This window comes from Lepisosteus oculatus, chromosome 1 (genome assembly GCF_040954835.1).
Source record: "Lepisosteus oculatus isolate fLepOcu1 chromosome 1, fLepOcu1.hap2, whole genome shotgun sequence".
Taxonomy (NCBI): domain Eukaryota; kingdom Metazoa; phylum Chordata; class Actinopteri; order Semionotiformes; family Lepisosteidae; genus Lepisosteus; species Lepisosteus oculatus.
The window spans coordinates 3,107,646-3,123,288 of record NC_090696.1 but is presented as its reverse complement, the minus strand read 5'-3'; the positions used below and the strand labels follow the sequence as shown (position 1 = coordinate 3,123,288).

Sequence of the window (15,643 nt, the reverse complement as noted above, 5' to 3'; positions counted from 1 at the left end):
TGGATGAGTGCTCTTCAGCTAGCTAGTTCTGTGTTTTCGAAGACGACAAACAGCTGACCGGCATCCACGTGCAGAGTTTTTTTTTTGCTAATATGAAAAGCATGAATGGATTTGTAGTTTTTCGCAAACCCGTTACTCATACATAGAGCTGTGGGTGTGTTCCTCCGGGAACTACAAGAAGCTACTTCCGCTCTTTCTGACCATCGCGAGGAGCCGTCGCCATGGTTACCGCAAGACGCAAAACGCTCAGAGAGGTCTTGGCGTCCGCAGCTGCGACTGACCGCGTTGGTCATTTAAGTAAAACATTTAGTCTCGCAAACGCAGCTGCCATCAACTGTGTTAGATTTTTTAAGGATACAAGGTGTTCTTTAATCAGAACGATATACTGTACAGAAATGCGATTTCCCGAATCGTACTGAAGCATCAAAAAGTTAGCAAATACCCAACTTTCGGAACAGAACTGACGTTACTGCCTTCAAGCGAAGTGAATTTTGCTCAGTATAACTCCGCAATTATTTTGCATAGTTAAAGGACAGAAAACGAGTATGTCCGGGGATCTGGACGAAGACAGCCTGCAGGAGCTGTACGCCTGGGTGGACAGGGCGCCCCTCTCCAGACCCAAGAGGAACATCACCCGCGACTTCAGCGACGGAGGTCAGCCCCGCATCACCGCGCCTGTCCCGGCTCACCTCGCTGTACTCCCGCAAGATTCCTTTTTTTTCTTTGTTTTGTTTTTATTACACGTCAGTATATTCAGTCAGAAAATGCATGATTTGACCGCTGTCCAGAACACATTGCCTCCCTGGGCAATTGAATTGAAATGACAAAGGTCTTGTCATGTGCTGATGTTACAGGAGACACCTGTAAACCACAGGCTCTGTAGCTCTCAGAAAACACCGGCCGCATACTTATTACCTTCAGTCAGTAATAACCTCATGTATCACTAATAAGACTTGTATTGTGTTTTGGTTTGAGTGTGTCTGCTGCAAAGGAGCAAGGAAAACTTAATCCCACACTTAGGAGAAGAAGGAAGATGAAACACTGTTCCTGCTGTTAAACCTGAACACCAGAAGGTTTAACAATTTAAACTTTGTATTTGTTATTCCTGCTTTTCAGCATACATAAGATAAGATAAGATCACTTTATTGGCCATATACAATCTCTTGAATTAGGAATTAATCTTTTCACATACCCCAGCTTGCTCTCCATGAGACACACAGACAGGGAGAGAAGCTGGAGGTCAGAGCCGAGGTTCAGCCATTGGACAGCACCTCTGGAGCAGCTGGGGTGAAGGGCCTTGCTCAGGGGCCCAATGGAGTAGGATTCCTCTGCCAGCTGCAGGATTTGAACCCGCAACTTTCCAGCCACAGGTGCAGAGCCTGAGCCACAGAGCCACAGCAACAGCCCTGATTATGTTTTTGTCGTTGGCAGTGTAGCATGGTGGTTAACTCTCTATACTTGGTGGGTTGTGGGTTCGAGCCCCTTCTGCAGACACTGATTTTCATTACTCAAAACCAGGAAATATGTTCTGCCCCATGAGCCATCGTTTCACTGACAACCGCCAGGCTCCGTTTTGTTCTTATGGTCTCAGTAATGATGCAGGGTGGGTAATGCGTCATTACAGCTGTCATGCATGCCAGTTGTGAAGTGTATCAGCTTCATCTCTACACCCCTGAATATTTTCGGAGAGTCAGAGTAATTTGGGTGTGAACACAAATAAGCACAAGTCTGCAAACAAGAGGAAGCCATTTGACCCATCTAGCTCTGTTGTTAGTTTGGTAATTAGTAGCTAATTGATCTGGGAATCTCATCTGGGCATTTCTTGAAAGAAAGCAGGGTATCAGCTTTCTCAACATGGCTGGGGACCTTGTTTCACACACTGCAACCCTTTGTATAAAGAAATGCCTCCAATTCTCAGATTTAAAAGGACTTCTATGTAGTTTCCCCTGGTGTACCCTGGTTTGTGTTTCACTGTTACTTCTGAAGAAATCTCCTGGGTTGGTATTGTGAGCATAGCAGACACTACATGAAATTGTGAGAGGCTGGAAATAAAGTATTGAGTGATTATGCACAGGTACGAAATGCAATAATATTGATCAACAAAATACGCTCAGAGTATAGTTATTGGAACTCTGCTATGCCAACATTAAATCCTGTCCTGTACACAATACTTCAGTCCATTAAAAATTTTAACTTTTCAAATTAGTCATAGTAAGTAATTTAATAAAGTGATAATATATTATACGTAAGTTACAAAACCATAATGACCAAAATGGATACCGAAAATGTATAAAATAAAATAATACTATGAAAAAAAATAGAATTCTACCTTTCTGGCAGGATTCTAGGTATCCTAGCTATTCAGTAACCAATATGATGAAAGACTTAAAAAATTCATAATTAACTGAAAAAAGTTTAGGTTATTTATAAGAAGACCAATATTGTTAAGCAAGATAGCAGATTGTTCTGTGGTTTACAATATTATAGTGGTGTTGTTTACATCCAGACAGCCAGCTTCCCAATCTGCATGTCCCACTCCCAGCATGTCCTCCTCATCTCCTGGTCCCAGCTGCACGAGAAGGACACAGGATGTGCTGGGACATTTTAGAATGCCTTTTCTAACCAGTGGCTTTTAAACCTTGAAACCTTGAAAGCCACCTTGGAGTAAAGTCTGCTTGGAAGAGAGAAACAAAACCATTCTGCATACACTGTTCTGTAGAGGGTGTTTTCAGTATGCATTTTTTTAAACAAATTATTTCCAAAGCATAAACTGTTTTTTTAATGGATGGCATTGCATGATTGTGCTGCAATGTGTAAAAGTTTGCTTTTTACTGCAAAAGATCAAATCCAATGTCTACAACTTGTTTCCTCAATAATCAAAATAATGCTTCCCTTTCTTTTCTCATCCTAAAGTTAACTCATGGTCTATTTAAAGAGTGCCTAAGCAGCATGAATGTGGGATACAATAATGTCATGTTTTTTTCTTTCTTCAGTCCTGACAGCAGAGATTGTTAAATTTCATTTTCCTAAGCTGGTGGAAATGCACAACTATGTCCCAGCCAGTTCAACCCAACAGAAAGTGAATAACTGGAGCCATCTGAATAGGTGAGCAATGCAGGTGATCTCAACACACCAAACACCATAGATAGACCATTGGACAGATTACAAAACAGCCCCTCTTTCTCATTTGGTCGTAGTAGTTTATCAGTCCTAGTATCTAATCCAACCATGTCTTGTATGTCACAGTAGTTTACTTCCTTTAACTTGACAAATGTTGATCTTCCAGTACTCGTACTCCCCTAGGTGGAGCTGTCAATGTCGTAGCACTGTCCAACAAATTGATTTAATGTAATTTCCCTACAACATGACTCCCCCCCCCCCAGAGCCATTCATCTCTACAGCCCTGTAGAGAATGGGAATTATAGTCATGCTTTGAGCAAATACTTGCAGACATTATTAAATCTGTATGGACAGGTAAATTAAGAGTGCTGGGCTATTAACAGATGACATTCTCAGAACAGAAATTGAATAGAAATCCTAACACCTCATACCACAAGTTGTGTGCCTTTTCACAGTAAATTACTGTTAAGCTGTTGTTGCCAAAATAATTTAGTAGTAGCATGTTATCAATCCTAACTTTTTTTAAAAAGTTTGAAATGTTAGGAATATCCTGAAATAAATGACTTACCAGACATTATGAGAAAACCCTGCAAAATGAAATCTAATGAGCAATGTGCTGCTTTTTAAACTGATAAACTCCCAGGTTGTATTCCTTGTTTCTGAGCACCAAGTACAGTAGTTCTTTTTTTTCAGCCATGCACAACTCTGCTTGGCTCCAAGTTCCCATCTGAATGGATTTTGCTGTCCTGCTCAGCAGTGGACTTTCTCCTGGCAGCCTGTCTTTACATTCACGGTCTTCCACTCAGATGGTGGTGTCAGGAGCCTTGCTCTCTCTGGGAATGCTTCTCCCTGTCACTGTTGGTGTGTGGTGGTGCAGAGCAGGTCCCCTCCCAGCACCGCCGTCTCAGGCTGCGGCCGCTGTGCTGCTCTCCCTGACTGTGCTTCTCCCCCAGGAAGGTGTTTAACCGGCTGAATTTCAGCGTGCCGGAGGAGCTGGTGCGCAAGGTTGCTCAGTGCACGCCTGGGATGGTGGAGCTGGTGTTGCACTCGCTGAGACAGAAGATAGAGGAGAAGCAGAAACAGGGAGCGAGCAAGCCTTCCCCGCAGGTAAGGGCCCGCCAGGGGTGTTGGGGACAGGAAGTGGACGGGTTGGCATGCGTGTTGGATTCAGGCCTGTTTCTGGATTCACATATAACCCACACAGCATAGCATAGCGAACGGCATGTTGAACAATGCTGATGTTTGCTCCTTAGAGCAGGTTTCCTCTAGAGCAGCTGTGCTTATTGGAACAAGTAGTCAGGCTACTGAAAGTTTATCAAACGGTTATTCTAGACCAGTGCCCATAATAAAAAATCTGAAAAACCCTTAGCAGGGGTCTGATACATTTGGATTTGTGGAATGTGCCGCCAGCAATCGGTTCTGAAACATTCAGGTGTTTTGCAGTAGATTTCTTTAGCCTCTATGGGAGATCATAAGCTCTAGTTCGGTGAAGGCCAGTTAGCCCACTCACAGGCTTGCATCAGCCAGAGCAGGACTGGGGAGTCTGAAAGTCCGTTTTGAACAGTATGAGAGTATGAGAAAAGTCTTTTGAGTTTTCTTTTTTTTAAATCATAAGAATACTCATTTATTTTCGGAATGAATGCCTATACAGAACGTACAAAAACGCTCATCTGTCCCATTAGAACCTCAAAGAGTGTGAAATGAGAGGACATCATTCAGCTCCTCTTGCTAGCTTAGTTGCTGATAGCTAAGTGATCCAAGGATCTCATCCCGGTGTCAACGACCAATCATTTAATCCAGACGGTAAAGATGTTCTCATGTTCCAAAGCTGTTCTCAGCACTCTCAGTAATTTCACTGCTTTTAGCATGTGCTGTGTGTGTACTGTTTTGTTTTAAAAAGGAAATGTTTATTGTATTTCTGTGAATTACTTGTGTAACAGTGCATTGAGTAATTAATTGAAGAATTTTCCAGTGCCTCATCGACATTCTCAACAGGATATATATATATATCAGGAAGGAAATTTGGGGCTGTCCATCCTCATTTATACATTTTGTCTTAGTGATCTTGTGCAAGCTGAAACCAGGAAGAGACACCAGCAGGAAAAAGCTAATTACTGTATCTCTCATTCACTCCTGCATTCAGACACCATAGTGATGACACATACAGATATAGGAATGATCTCATGGTTCTGTTGTGTTTTGAAACTGTTGATTGCTTTGGGTCCACTGTTTCTGACCTTCTTTGGAGTTTTAAAGCACGTGCTGAAAATTCATGCCTGTATCCACTGAGAAACAGGGTTATACTTGTTTAATCACTATACTGGGTCAAAGCTTTTAGCTTTGAGAGTGTTGGTTATCCCAAGAGAGTATAGGTTGCATTGCCTTGCCACATTTAAACAGACAAGCTATTGTACTAATGTTTTTGTAGAATTAGGTAAGAGCTACTATAATTGCTGAAATTGTCATTTATTAAAGTAGTTGTGATGGCACTATTCTGTATGTGATAACATTCTGAGGGCACTAGATGGGTCTAAGACTACTTAGTCTGAAATTCTCCCACTTTTCTTTATGTCCCCTCTCTTCCTCTATGTTCATGGGTTGTTAAATCCTCTGCACTCTCTGCTGCTGCACGCCTGCTGTGGAACTGCCTGTGGTGGTAATCTTGTAGCTAGAGTCTTAGAACTAGTCTTATAGGACACCTAATCTCTCTGATGTTGCACTGCATTGATGACTTGAGCAAGCAACCTGTTCAAGTAAGAATTCTGCTCCTTGAAGGATATACTGATTTTGGTTACAGTCTTTTAACTAGTTCTGTAAATTTAACAAAACGAAGTTTAATTGAATAATTACCAGTGTTAAAAAACTGTTGATTTGTTGATTTAATCATGGCTTATAAAACCTGTCTGGCTTGGGGTCTACAGGATCACGGTTCAAGACCCCTGGCCTAGGCATATCAGGACAGCACACAGTGTAGTCTCTGATCACCCTGTCGCACCTATTCTTCTGACCTCCTGTTTAGATTTACTTTTTACAGTTTATCATTTTAATTTCTGTTTCCATTACTTTGTACTGTACTTTTAGAGCAGTTACAGTTACATGATAGTTTTATATTAACAGATTTCTTTATCTCAGATCGTTATTATTGTTGGCTGTTAATTAACTACAGTGAGATCGCTGATTTGCTGAGCAGCTGATGGCGTGGGCATAGTGTTAAGGGAAATCTCAACAGGAAGCACAGGACCTTGAGATCTGTCAAATTCACAATACCACATGGAGAAACCTTATTTTGAAGTGGATGCAACAGAAGGATGCCCAAGACTGTCTCTGCGTTTTTAAATCCATCCTGTAAATACGTTCCTCTATATTTATTGCCGTTTGGTTGAAAATGTTCTAAGGTTCTGCTTGCCGGTCTCTCTATGAGACTGTCTTCTATGGCAGCATGTGTGTTGTTCAGCCATCTAGTTTGTGTGTGGCTGTTAGGTGGCCATGAGAGCTTCTCACTATTAGAGCATACAGTATTTTATGTCTTGACAGAAGTCGGCTATCTTTTTTATCCTTCAATTCAGATTCTTTCCGATGGTGTGACTGGAAAGGTTTTGTCAAAGGACCAGATACTGTGTTAATCTGTCATGTTGTCTCTTAATGGCCCAAAGGTGCGTGTCTTGAATGGTGTCTTGAATGGTGACTGTTTTGATTCCTGCTATTCCTGTTCAGTCTTTCCTTGTTTGCTTACTGCTGGCATATTCTTATCAGCTTTCTTTTCATATTGGTCCTTTCAGTCTCACTTCCAAAGTAAAGGAAACAATATACAGTGTACAGGATTAAAGTGTTTTGTGGTCTACGTTTCTGTGGTTTTTGTGTGGTTTAAAGAATGTTAGGATTTTAAAAAATGACTCTCTTACAATCATGTATCTTGAAGCACTTCACACTGAACACCATGTGTTTTGTAAAGTAGTGGTTTCTTCAGAAACTGAAAATATAGTTCCTTGAACCTTTCACAGTTACTTTACTTCTAGTCTTTTTCTAGTGTTTTAGTTTTACTTTTGATGTCTATTTTAACTCATGAAACTGATTTTTTTTATAAATAGTTGTGTCGGTGGAAAATGTGAAGCAAGGGAAAAAAGGAAAAAAGGTTAAACCATGGATACAGAAAAGAAACCTACTGTAAACTGCCTTGTTAATGGCCTTTACTGGGGTGAAGATTATGGGGTCCCATAATCCCTACTGACCTCCCACTGAATGTATTGGACTACAGTTCATGTTCAGGGTCTGTTGCAGGAGTCTTTGTACATACAGTTAGGAGCAGACAGCTATCTCCTTTGTACAGGGGGTCAATTGGCACTGAGCCTGTTGCACAAATCACTTAAACACTTAGACAGAGCAGAATTTTCCACGTGCAGGAGGCCCAGCTTTTTGACATAGGGGAATCCACTGCTGTGGCTTTGGAGCTGCAGCACCCTGTAGGCGGCTGCATTCAAATCCCTTGCACCAACATCCTCTCATTTTATTATCCCTAATTGAATATCAATATTAAATAGTCTCCCCTGAATGCAGAGGCGCTGTGGCTGGGGCGTCTCTCACTATGTATCTGGTGCCTCTGTGTTGCAGGAGCCACAGTATTACAGTATGGAGAGCAGCACAGGTGAGCTGGAGGGTGAGGACTGGAGCTGTGCTGCCGATGTGTTCACCTGATCCAAGTAATTATATCACAGACCCCTTCTCCCTCCCCTCTGTGTCCAGCTGGCCAGCTCTCCCCTCACAGCCCCCGGCTCAAGCTCAGTGGAGACGGCTCTCCAGCACAGCAGAGGTACAGCATCCATGTTTCTCAGCTATTATATTAACATTTCACAGGGCTTTTATTATTATCACATGTGCTTTAACATCTACAACATTACCCAAACACAGGTCTTGAGAGCTGTGAAGCAGCAGCCCTAAGCACTAACCACCACAGCACTGGGCCACCCTCAGATTATAGAACTCCTCCGTGCAGTGGGAGAATCTCACAGTGGGGGAATCCTGGGGGATTGAAACAGGACGCAATTGAGCACAGGCTGCTGTGGTCTTGAATTAAACTTGCTGAAGCTGCTCAGGAAAGTGGTGCAGCGCACACACTGTTCTCCACTGCTGGTCTGCTCTGGAAAGTGCGTCTCCAGTTCAGGCACTGTGGCTGTTTCTGATTCACCTATTTATTTTGTAAACTGCAGCTTTAGCTCAACAGAACAACTGAGTTAGGAGCGAGTTAGGAGGGACCGTCACACTGAAAAACGAATATGCTATCTTACCTGTGCTAAGTGAACAATATGATTGCCTGTTAAATTGCCCAACCTTCTAGTTAGAAGAGAGTAATATCCTGTATTTGCAAAGTCCAAGACTTTTGGAGGCCAGTATAACAGCTTGGACAGGCTGGACTAGGGATAGGAATGATTGACATTTGTTAAATCACAATATGGGGCCTTAGCCACTGACTCAACACAAGAGATCCGCGAGAGTCACAAGATCTGCTGGAGACTGCCTCTGAAGGCCCCCTCTCGTGTTGTTCTGCCCCTGCCGGTGGCGCTGCAGAGCTGGAAGAGTGCCTGCAGGGTGTGCACAGCCTGCTGCGGGCCCGGACCCGGCCACACGCCTGCTGCTGGAGGAGAGGGAGCAGGCGCTGCTGTCTGCGCAGGAGACCATCCAGGTGAGGGCCGAGACCGAGACCGAGCAGAGAGCTGTGAAGACATGCTCTCCCCGCAAACACTTCTCCGAAACACACACACACTCGTGGACCATTCCTCTCTTGTGAAGCTTGGTCCTCAGACGCACTGCTCTCTAGTGACCTGTACACATCAGGTTTCACCATTACAGATTAACTAAATGTAGTTCATCTGTATTTTGTATTTTCCAACACGACCACCCAGATAAGTTCTGAGTGACCCTATTTGTACTGTCTATCTGAGAAAACCTCCGCAGTGTTTGTTAAGTGTTTCCATATCTTATCTGCACGAGACCTGAATGATCTGCTTGGTCAATGTTTTCATGTTAGGAGGGTATGGGGGCTAGCGTGCTAGACGTGCACCTTCTGTAGTTACAGATAGTAGCTGTTCCCACAGACAGCAGAATACCATCATCCTCGCTGGGGTGTGCTATAGGCATCAAGGGCTATACGGATATCATTCAAACAGTCTGCTTTGCATGAGAAAAAAATCATCTAGAAAATTAAAAAAGGATTTTGTGATGATGGACACCTCTCCTTTTAAATTATTTAAATTACACATTGATCCTATTATTTCTTTTTTAATCTCAGTATGATTATTAGTGGAAAAGCAGGGTAATATAAGAAAAAGTAGTATTTGCATAGTCCTAATTTTCATAATGCTGCATTGTTGTCTCTTTTTCCTCTTCATTTTCCCCAGTGGTTTGATATGTGAATTCACATGACAGCAGACATCACAGTAGGCTACCTCTCTTTGCTCGGCTTACCTCTGAAGATTTTCACATAAAGGACTGGCATCTGAGCTAGCTGGAATAATGACATACCTCTCGTATAAAGATGCTGTTTGGAATCTGAAGTTGGCTTCTAAAAGACACTATCAGATGAGGCATTTTATCTTTAGCATCGGAATGTACAGGTATTCGTCAACTAGATGTGCTCTAGGCAAGGTGACACGGTGTTAGTCGGACACAGATTTTTTGTTAGTAATAATGTGAATAGGGAAAAATGCATTAAAGCCCCAACTCAAAATTGGCACATTTATAGTTTTTGCCTGTACTGAAATAATCCATCCATTTTTTTACTGCTCTATCCAGTACAGGGCACAGGGGAAGCCGGAGTCTATCCCAAGTACAAGGCAGGATACACCATGGATGGGACACCAGTCTGCCACAGGGCAGACACACACACAAACACAGACACACACACATGCACAACAGGGCTAGTTTTTTTACAGAAGTCAATTAACCTGCCAATATGTTTTAGGACTGTGGGAGGAAACCGGAGCACCAGGGGAAACTTACACAAACACAAGGAGAACATACAAACTCCACACAGACAGCACCCCAGGGCCTAAGGATTACCTCTGCGTGCCATGCCACCTACCTGATATAGTGACATATCTGTAGTCGAAGAAGCGTGGGTAAACAAGTTGTGAAAGAAAATGGGTAATACAACTGGAAGAGAAAATGGGCAGGTGCAGACATGTTTCACCAATACATGTTGTTTCAAACCACATTAATGCTTTTGAAAATACAAATCTTAACTTTTGTTGAAGCTGGTAGCACGGGTGGTATGGTGTTCCCTCATTGCTCATAGTTCATAGTTGCTCTTTCTGATCTCATACCACTTGATCATTTGTGCTGATCCCTTTTCCATGCCTTTTCCTGTCTGGACAACACCATGAGTGGAAAAAGAAAATTCCTTAGGCCCTGCCCATTATTCCGGGAGTAGCCTTATTTCTAAAAAAGTGTTAATCCAAGTTTGTGCAGGTCAAAAATTATGTTAGCAGAGGAATACTGCTCCACTGCTCTGAGATGTTTCCTTATGGGTCTCAAGTTATTAGACATTATTGTTTGAGAGGCTCACTCTGTTCCTTATGCTAAGATGGGAGATAGCAGTACTGAGTTTCCCCTCCCAGTAGGACTGGAAGCTGTTCTGATCCTGGCGAAGATCTTTCCTGGGGGGGGGTCTCTCTCACACCCCACCCTCTCCTGGTGCGTCTGCAGCTCTGGGCTCCAGGAGGGGGTTGTCTGAGGAGATGGTGAGAGGGTCCCTAGGGGGAGGGAGGTGAGTCAGGGGAGGAAATGGGATTTTCTGTTTTCTGTTGCTCTTCTGTACTCTTAAAAAAATATCCCATGAAGAATAAGATAAAACGTCCGTGTAAACACTCTTCATGTGAGCCAGTTGTATAATTTGGACATCTGAATTATTTATTATATTAATATATACATAATGTATACTGTATTGCGTATTATACATAATATCCTGTATATTATGTACACACTGTATTAAATATATATATAATAGATTTCTTTCTAATCACACGTTTTCATTTCTTACTTGTTAATGGGCTCATATTGTGTTATATGAATCGTGTGATCTGTTATGCCTTTACCTGCCCGCAAAGCAAATTTCCCATCTGGAAATAAAAGGAAGTAATTAAAGTAAATAAAACTAAAGTAAATAAAATAAAAAATGAATATAAAAACATTGTTTAGAAGAATAGAAGAATATGAACTGCTCCTATAGGATTTACTGTATAAGGGCTTTGTGTCAAATGGTACTGTAGGTTTCCACATATGTAGCCTTTTCACGTCTTACCAGGACTGTCATTCCAGTACCACCTTCTTAAATATCTTACCACAGTTGTTTGCTGCGCAGATTTACAGGTATATTCAAATTTATATTCTTGGCCATTGCTCAGAAAAACTACCATGTTACCATGTGTACAAACAGCTTCCTGATAACAAGTTCCCAAGAACTCTGTTCAAGCAAAGTTAATATATTTTCCTCACCTGGCAAACCATAAAACCCAAAACCTAATTATGTGATGTTTAACAAATGAGCAACATTTAGTGGAAGCACTTCAGGAAGTATCTGCCAAGACAGGTGTTTACATTCCATATTAGAATTCTGGTTTATTGTGCTATGAATTGTAAAAGGTGAATAATTAAAAACGTTAGGGTAGTATTGAGTTAAAGAACAATTACTGACTCACTTTATTATCCCAGTTGGTAAATATGTTTTTCAGGAAGAGAAAGTCCATAATGCAATGTGTAGTGCATTTAACAGAACACGGACCCAGTAACATACCGAATAAACGTGTTTTAGATGAGAAAAGCAGGTTAGAAGCTTAAATAATCTTCACGTTCTTTATTTTTCACCTTTCACAATTTGCATTACAGCAAACAACTAGAAGCAAAGACCATTTTTTCAGGTATATACAGTATGGTAATATTTAGATATGGCTTATTACAGTATGTGGTATGAAACTACACTTTAAAATATATTGAAATCCATTTTATATTTGAGATGTATATGAAATGTTCAGAATAATCTGAACAGACAATACATTTAAGATATTGTGCCAGACAGTATTAAATATTGCAGTGTAAATATAAGTATACATTTGGGATGTGTCTCTTCATATTTGTCTTTTGTTGTTGCTGCTGCTGGTGTGGCAACAGTGGGCTTTCCTTCCTCTTCATATTAATAATGAAATTCATTTATGGAGAGCTTTTCAGCCACAAGTATCTCAAATATCCATTTGACATTTGTATCTCATTTGTCCATTTTACACATAAGAGTAAATGAGCATACCCTCTTCATCTTCCACTGGAGTATAGTTCCCCCATAAGTGACCTGCAGTAGGCCTTCTGCAGAATGGAATTTGTCCTGGACACTGGGATTCATTCATTCTCACAAACATCTTTCATGACTGAGCAGTCAGGGCGTCACTTGAGTGCCTCATCTGGAGAACGATACTCTCTAAAGCACACTTTCTGTAGTCACCATGCTGGAGCAATTTCTCTGGAGAAATTCTTGTCCATGGAGAAAAGCGCCACCTACTGGACCACCAACAACATTACAACAGCAAAATGGTTATCCTTAGAAGTTTCCCATGGCTGTATTGTACACTGCTTACTAGGCCCAGCCTGCTTAGATTCTGAGAGTGTAGCCATATTTCTTTGATATACTGATGTCAAAATGCTAGTTCCTCCACACCCAACTTGAGTTTCAGTGTCAGTGAGAGCTTTGTCTGTTTGTCCAGTAGGTGGTAATGCTGCTGTGTGCTTTGAGAAGCTCAGAGTACATGAAAAAAGAAGGATCTAGCACACTCTGAAGCAAAGTTTGCACAGTCTTCACTTATTCTGTGCTGGTATGAAGACCATTTTTGTAAAGTCATGTTCATCAGTAACTGTCATTTCCACATTGAGGCTACGTACATAGGGTGTTCAAATACATTCAATACATTCAAATGTTCAAGCCTGATTAGCTAGTTTGAACTATCTGAGTGCAAAACCATTTCTTCTTCCCTTGTTTCTGGTGCTTTAGTAAATTTATTTTCCTTAATTCTTCCTACTCCATGTGGAAAGAAACATCTCCTTAACATTTTCCACATGTGCAGAGTCCAGCTGGCAGGTTGCTCTGATCATGTCCTGAGTCGCCTCCAGAACCCTTTGCATCTGGAGTGTGATTAAGATAAGATATGATCACTTTATTGGCCATATACAATTTCTTGCATTAGGAATTTGTCTTTTCGCATACCCCAGCTTGCTCTCCATGAGACACGCAGACAGGGAGGGAAGCTGGGGGTCAGAGCGCAGGGTCAGCCATTTATACGGCACCCCTGGAGCAGCTGGGGTGAAGGGCCCTGCTCAGGGGCCCAATGGAGTAGGATTCCTCTGCCGGCTGCGGGATACGAACCAGCAACCTGCCAGCCACAGGGGCAGAGCCTGAGCCGCAGAGCCACCACTCCGCCCACCTGCCCACAGGATTACAGGAGAGCTGCCAGTTCTTAGCTTCCCAGGCTGTTCCATCTCACTGAAGAGAGCTGCTTATGGCCTATAACTCTGTCTTCTGTAGACCTGTCTCCGGGACAGTGTGGAACACCACCTTTATGTCAGTCTCTCTTTCCCTATGTCTCACTCTCTGTCTCTGTCTCCCAGCTCCTGCAGGCCAAGGTCCATCGCCTCCATCACCTGTTGCACCTGAAAGACATCCGAATAGATGAACTGTCAAGGCGTCTCCAGCACCCCCAGAAGACACAGTAGCCACCCGAGTTCACGCACAGTCCAGAGCGCAGGCAGTAATTAAACAGGAATTATTATATCACTTCAGACTTTAACTCACATTCCTCAAGTCCATGTAAAATATTTGTTTTTATTGGATTAAATGTCCAGCATACTTTTATTCTCTCTGGTCAAGACAGCTTTGTCTAAAAGTACATCACATTACTTCAGTCTTTGTCACTCTTTTCAGTGTGTCTTTCAACTTTAAGTGAACCTATGTTGGCAGAGAGGCGCTTCAATATTTACAGAGGTGGAGCGGTGGCTCTGTGGCTCAGGAGCTGCACCTGTGACTGGAAGGTTGCCGGTTCAAATCCCGCGGCCGGCAGAGGAATCCTACTCCATTGGGCCCCTGAGCTAGGCCCTTAACCCCAACTGCTCCAGGGGCTCCTGCTCCAAATGGGAAATTTGGCCAGGACGCCAGGGTTACACCCCTATTCTTTTCGAGAAACACCCTGGGATTTTAATGACCACAGAGAGTCAGGACCTTAGTTTTACATCTCATCCATGTCCCTGTCACTATACTGGGGCATTAGGACCCACATGGACCACAGGGTGAGCACACCCTGCTGGCCCCACTAACAAGGTTGCCTCTTCCAGCAGCAACCTTAGTTTTTCCCAGGAGTCTCCCATCCAGGTACTGACCAGGCTCACACCTGCTGAGCTTCAGTGGGCTGCCAGTCGTGAGTTGCAGGGTGATATGGCTTCTGGCCTTGTGGAAGCAGATCCTAGTCTATTGATATTCCCAGACTTCAGAGCCAAGGTAACTCCAGGTTAGTTTCAGCAGTGTGACCGATCCTGAAACTCCTGACTCTTGTTCGACAAGTATGAATGGGACAACCTGCCCGGATGACACCAGCGTGTGTGTTAACCTTCATATCGACTGCAGGGAGTGTTCACTCTTCTCCATAGCTCAGGATTGTCCGGAATGTAGCTCATAGGGACAGCTGGCACCACATGAAAGATTTCGTCTAATTTGTGTTTCATTTGAAGGGACCTTTTGCTTTTGCTTTCGTTTCCGCGGAGTCCCGCTCGGCCTGTGTGCCAGTCAGCTGCAGCAGCCTGGACACGCGAGAATCCGCGGCAGCCCGGTGGGCATGGGATGTCGGAGCCAGTTCCGCAAGATGCTTGTTCAGTATGGTAGTCTGTTTTTAATGCACAGCAGAATCGTCTTTTTTAAGTTTAGGGAAATAAACGAAGCATCAGTTCCCCCTACGGTGTTTACACTTTAATACAGAGTGCAGAATACTAATACAGGCGATTCCCGTTGTACTGTATGTCGAGGTTGTAGCGATCAAAAAGTCGGGACTTAATGGCAAAACGCAGTATGAAAGGAGATCTGTCAATCTGGATGGTTCGGGGCCGTTAGAGAGTAAACTGCCCATGAGCTTTAAAGAGGCTGGGGGGCTTTTCCTATTATAATTAAGGAAATGCAGTCGGGGTAGAGACTGTAGTTCGATTGTGTGTGTGTTTTATTTCTAGTTAAATAAAAGTGTCCTATTATAAGACCAGGTAACGTTCCTAAATAATGCAAATCGTAGATAAACGAAAGCGGAATTTATACCCATAAGGAACAATGTAATTAGCGTGAGACATGTGTATATATGTTAATATACGTACTGTATAAATAGCGTTACCGACACTTCAAGTTGTGATTTTATCGAAACCATCAAAGGTGTACACGCTGCTTCAGGGCAGATTTCTTCTTCCTCCGCACTGTGCGTGCTCAAGTGAGCGATCACACCGTGATCCATTGCCCGGA

At 42.7% G+C, this 15,643-nt stretch overlaps 1 protein-coding gene across 1 annotated transcript; it reads left to right on the top strand.

Annotated features, from left to right (window-relative positions):
• Positions 1-236: 236 nt before the first annotated feature.
• On the top strand, positions 237-14,005 carry LOC102683916 (sperm flagellar protein 1). The gene is made up of 7 exons (XM_006629122.3): positions 237-654; positions 2,994-3,105; positions 4,074-4,227; positions 7,729-7,762; positions 7,861-7,927; positions 8,683-8,797; positions 13,762-14,005. Exons 1-7 carry the CDS (start codon positions 546-548, stop codon positions 13,864-13,866), a joined length of 696 nt encoding a protein of 231 aa, XP_006629185.1. The 5' UTR covers positions 237-545; the 3' UTR covers positions 13,867-14,005.
• Positions 14,006-15,643: the final 1,638 nt, after the last annotated feature.

What these genes read in the sequence shown, in the direction of transcription:
- LOC102683916 (XM_006629122.3), top strand. Translation starts at nt 546, where the DNA reads ATGTCCGGGGATCTGGACGAAGACAGCCTGCAGGAGCTGTACGCCTGG. An exon ending in CGAGCAAGCCTTCCCCGCAG is followed by an intron (nt 4,228 to 7,728) that starts GTAAGGGCCCGC and finishes TCTGTGTTGCAG; the next exon opens with GAGCCACAGTATTACAGTAT. An exon ending in CAGTATGGAGAGCAGCACAG is followed by an intron (nt 7,763 to 7,860) that starts GTGAGCTGGAGG and finishes CTCTGTGTCCAG; the next exon opens with CTGGCCAGCTCTCCCCTCAC.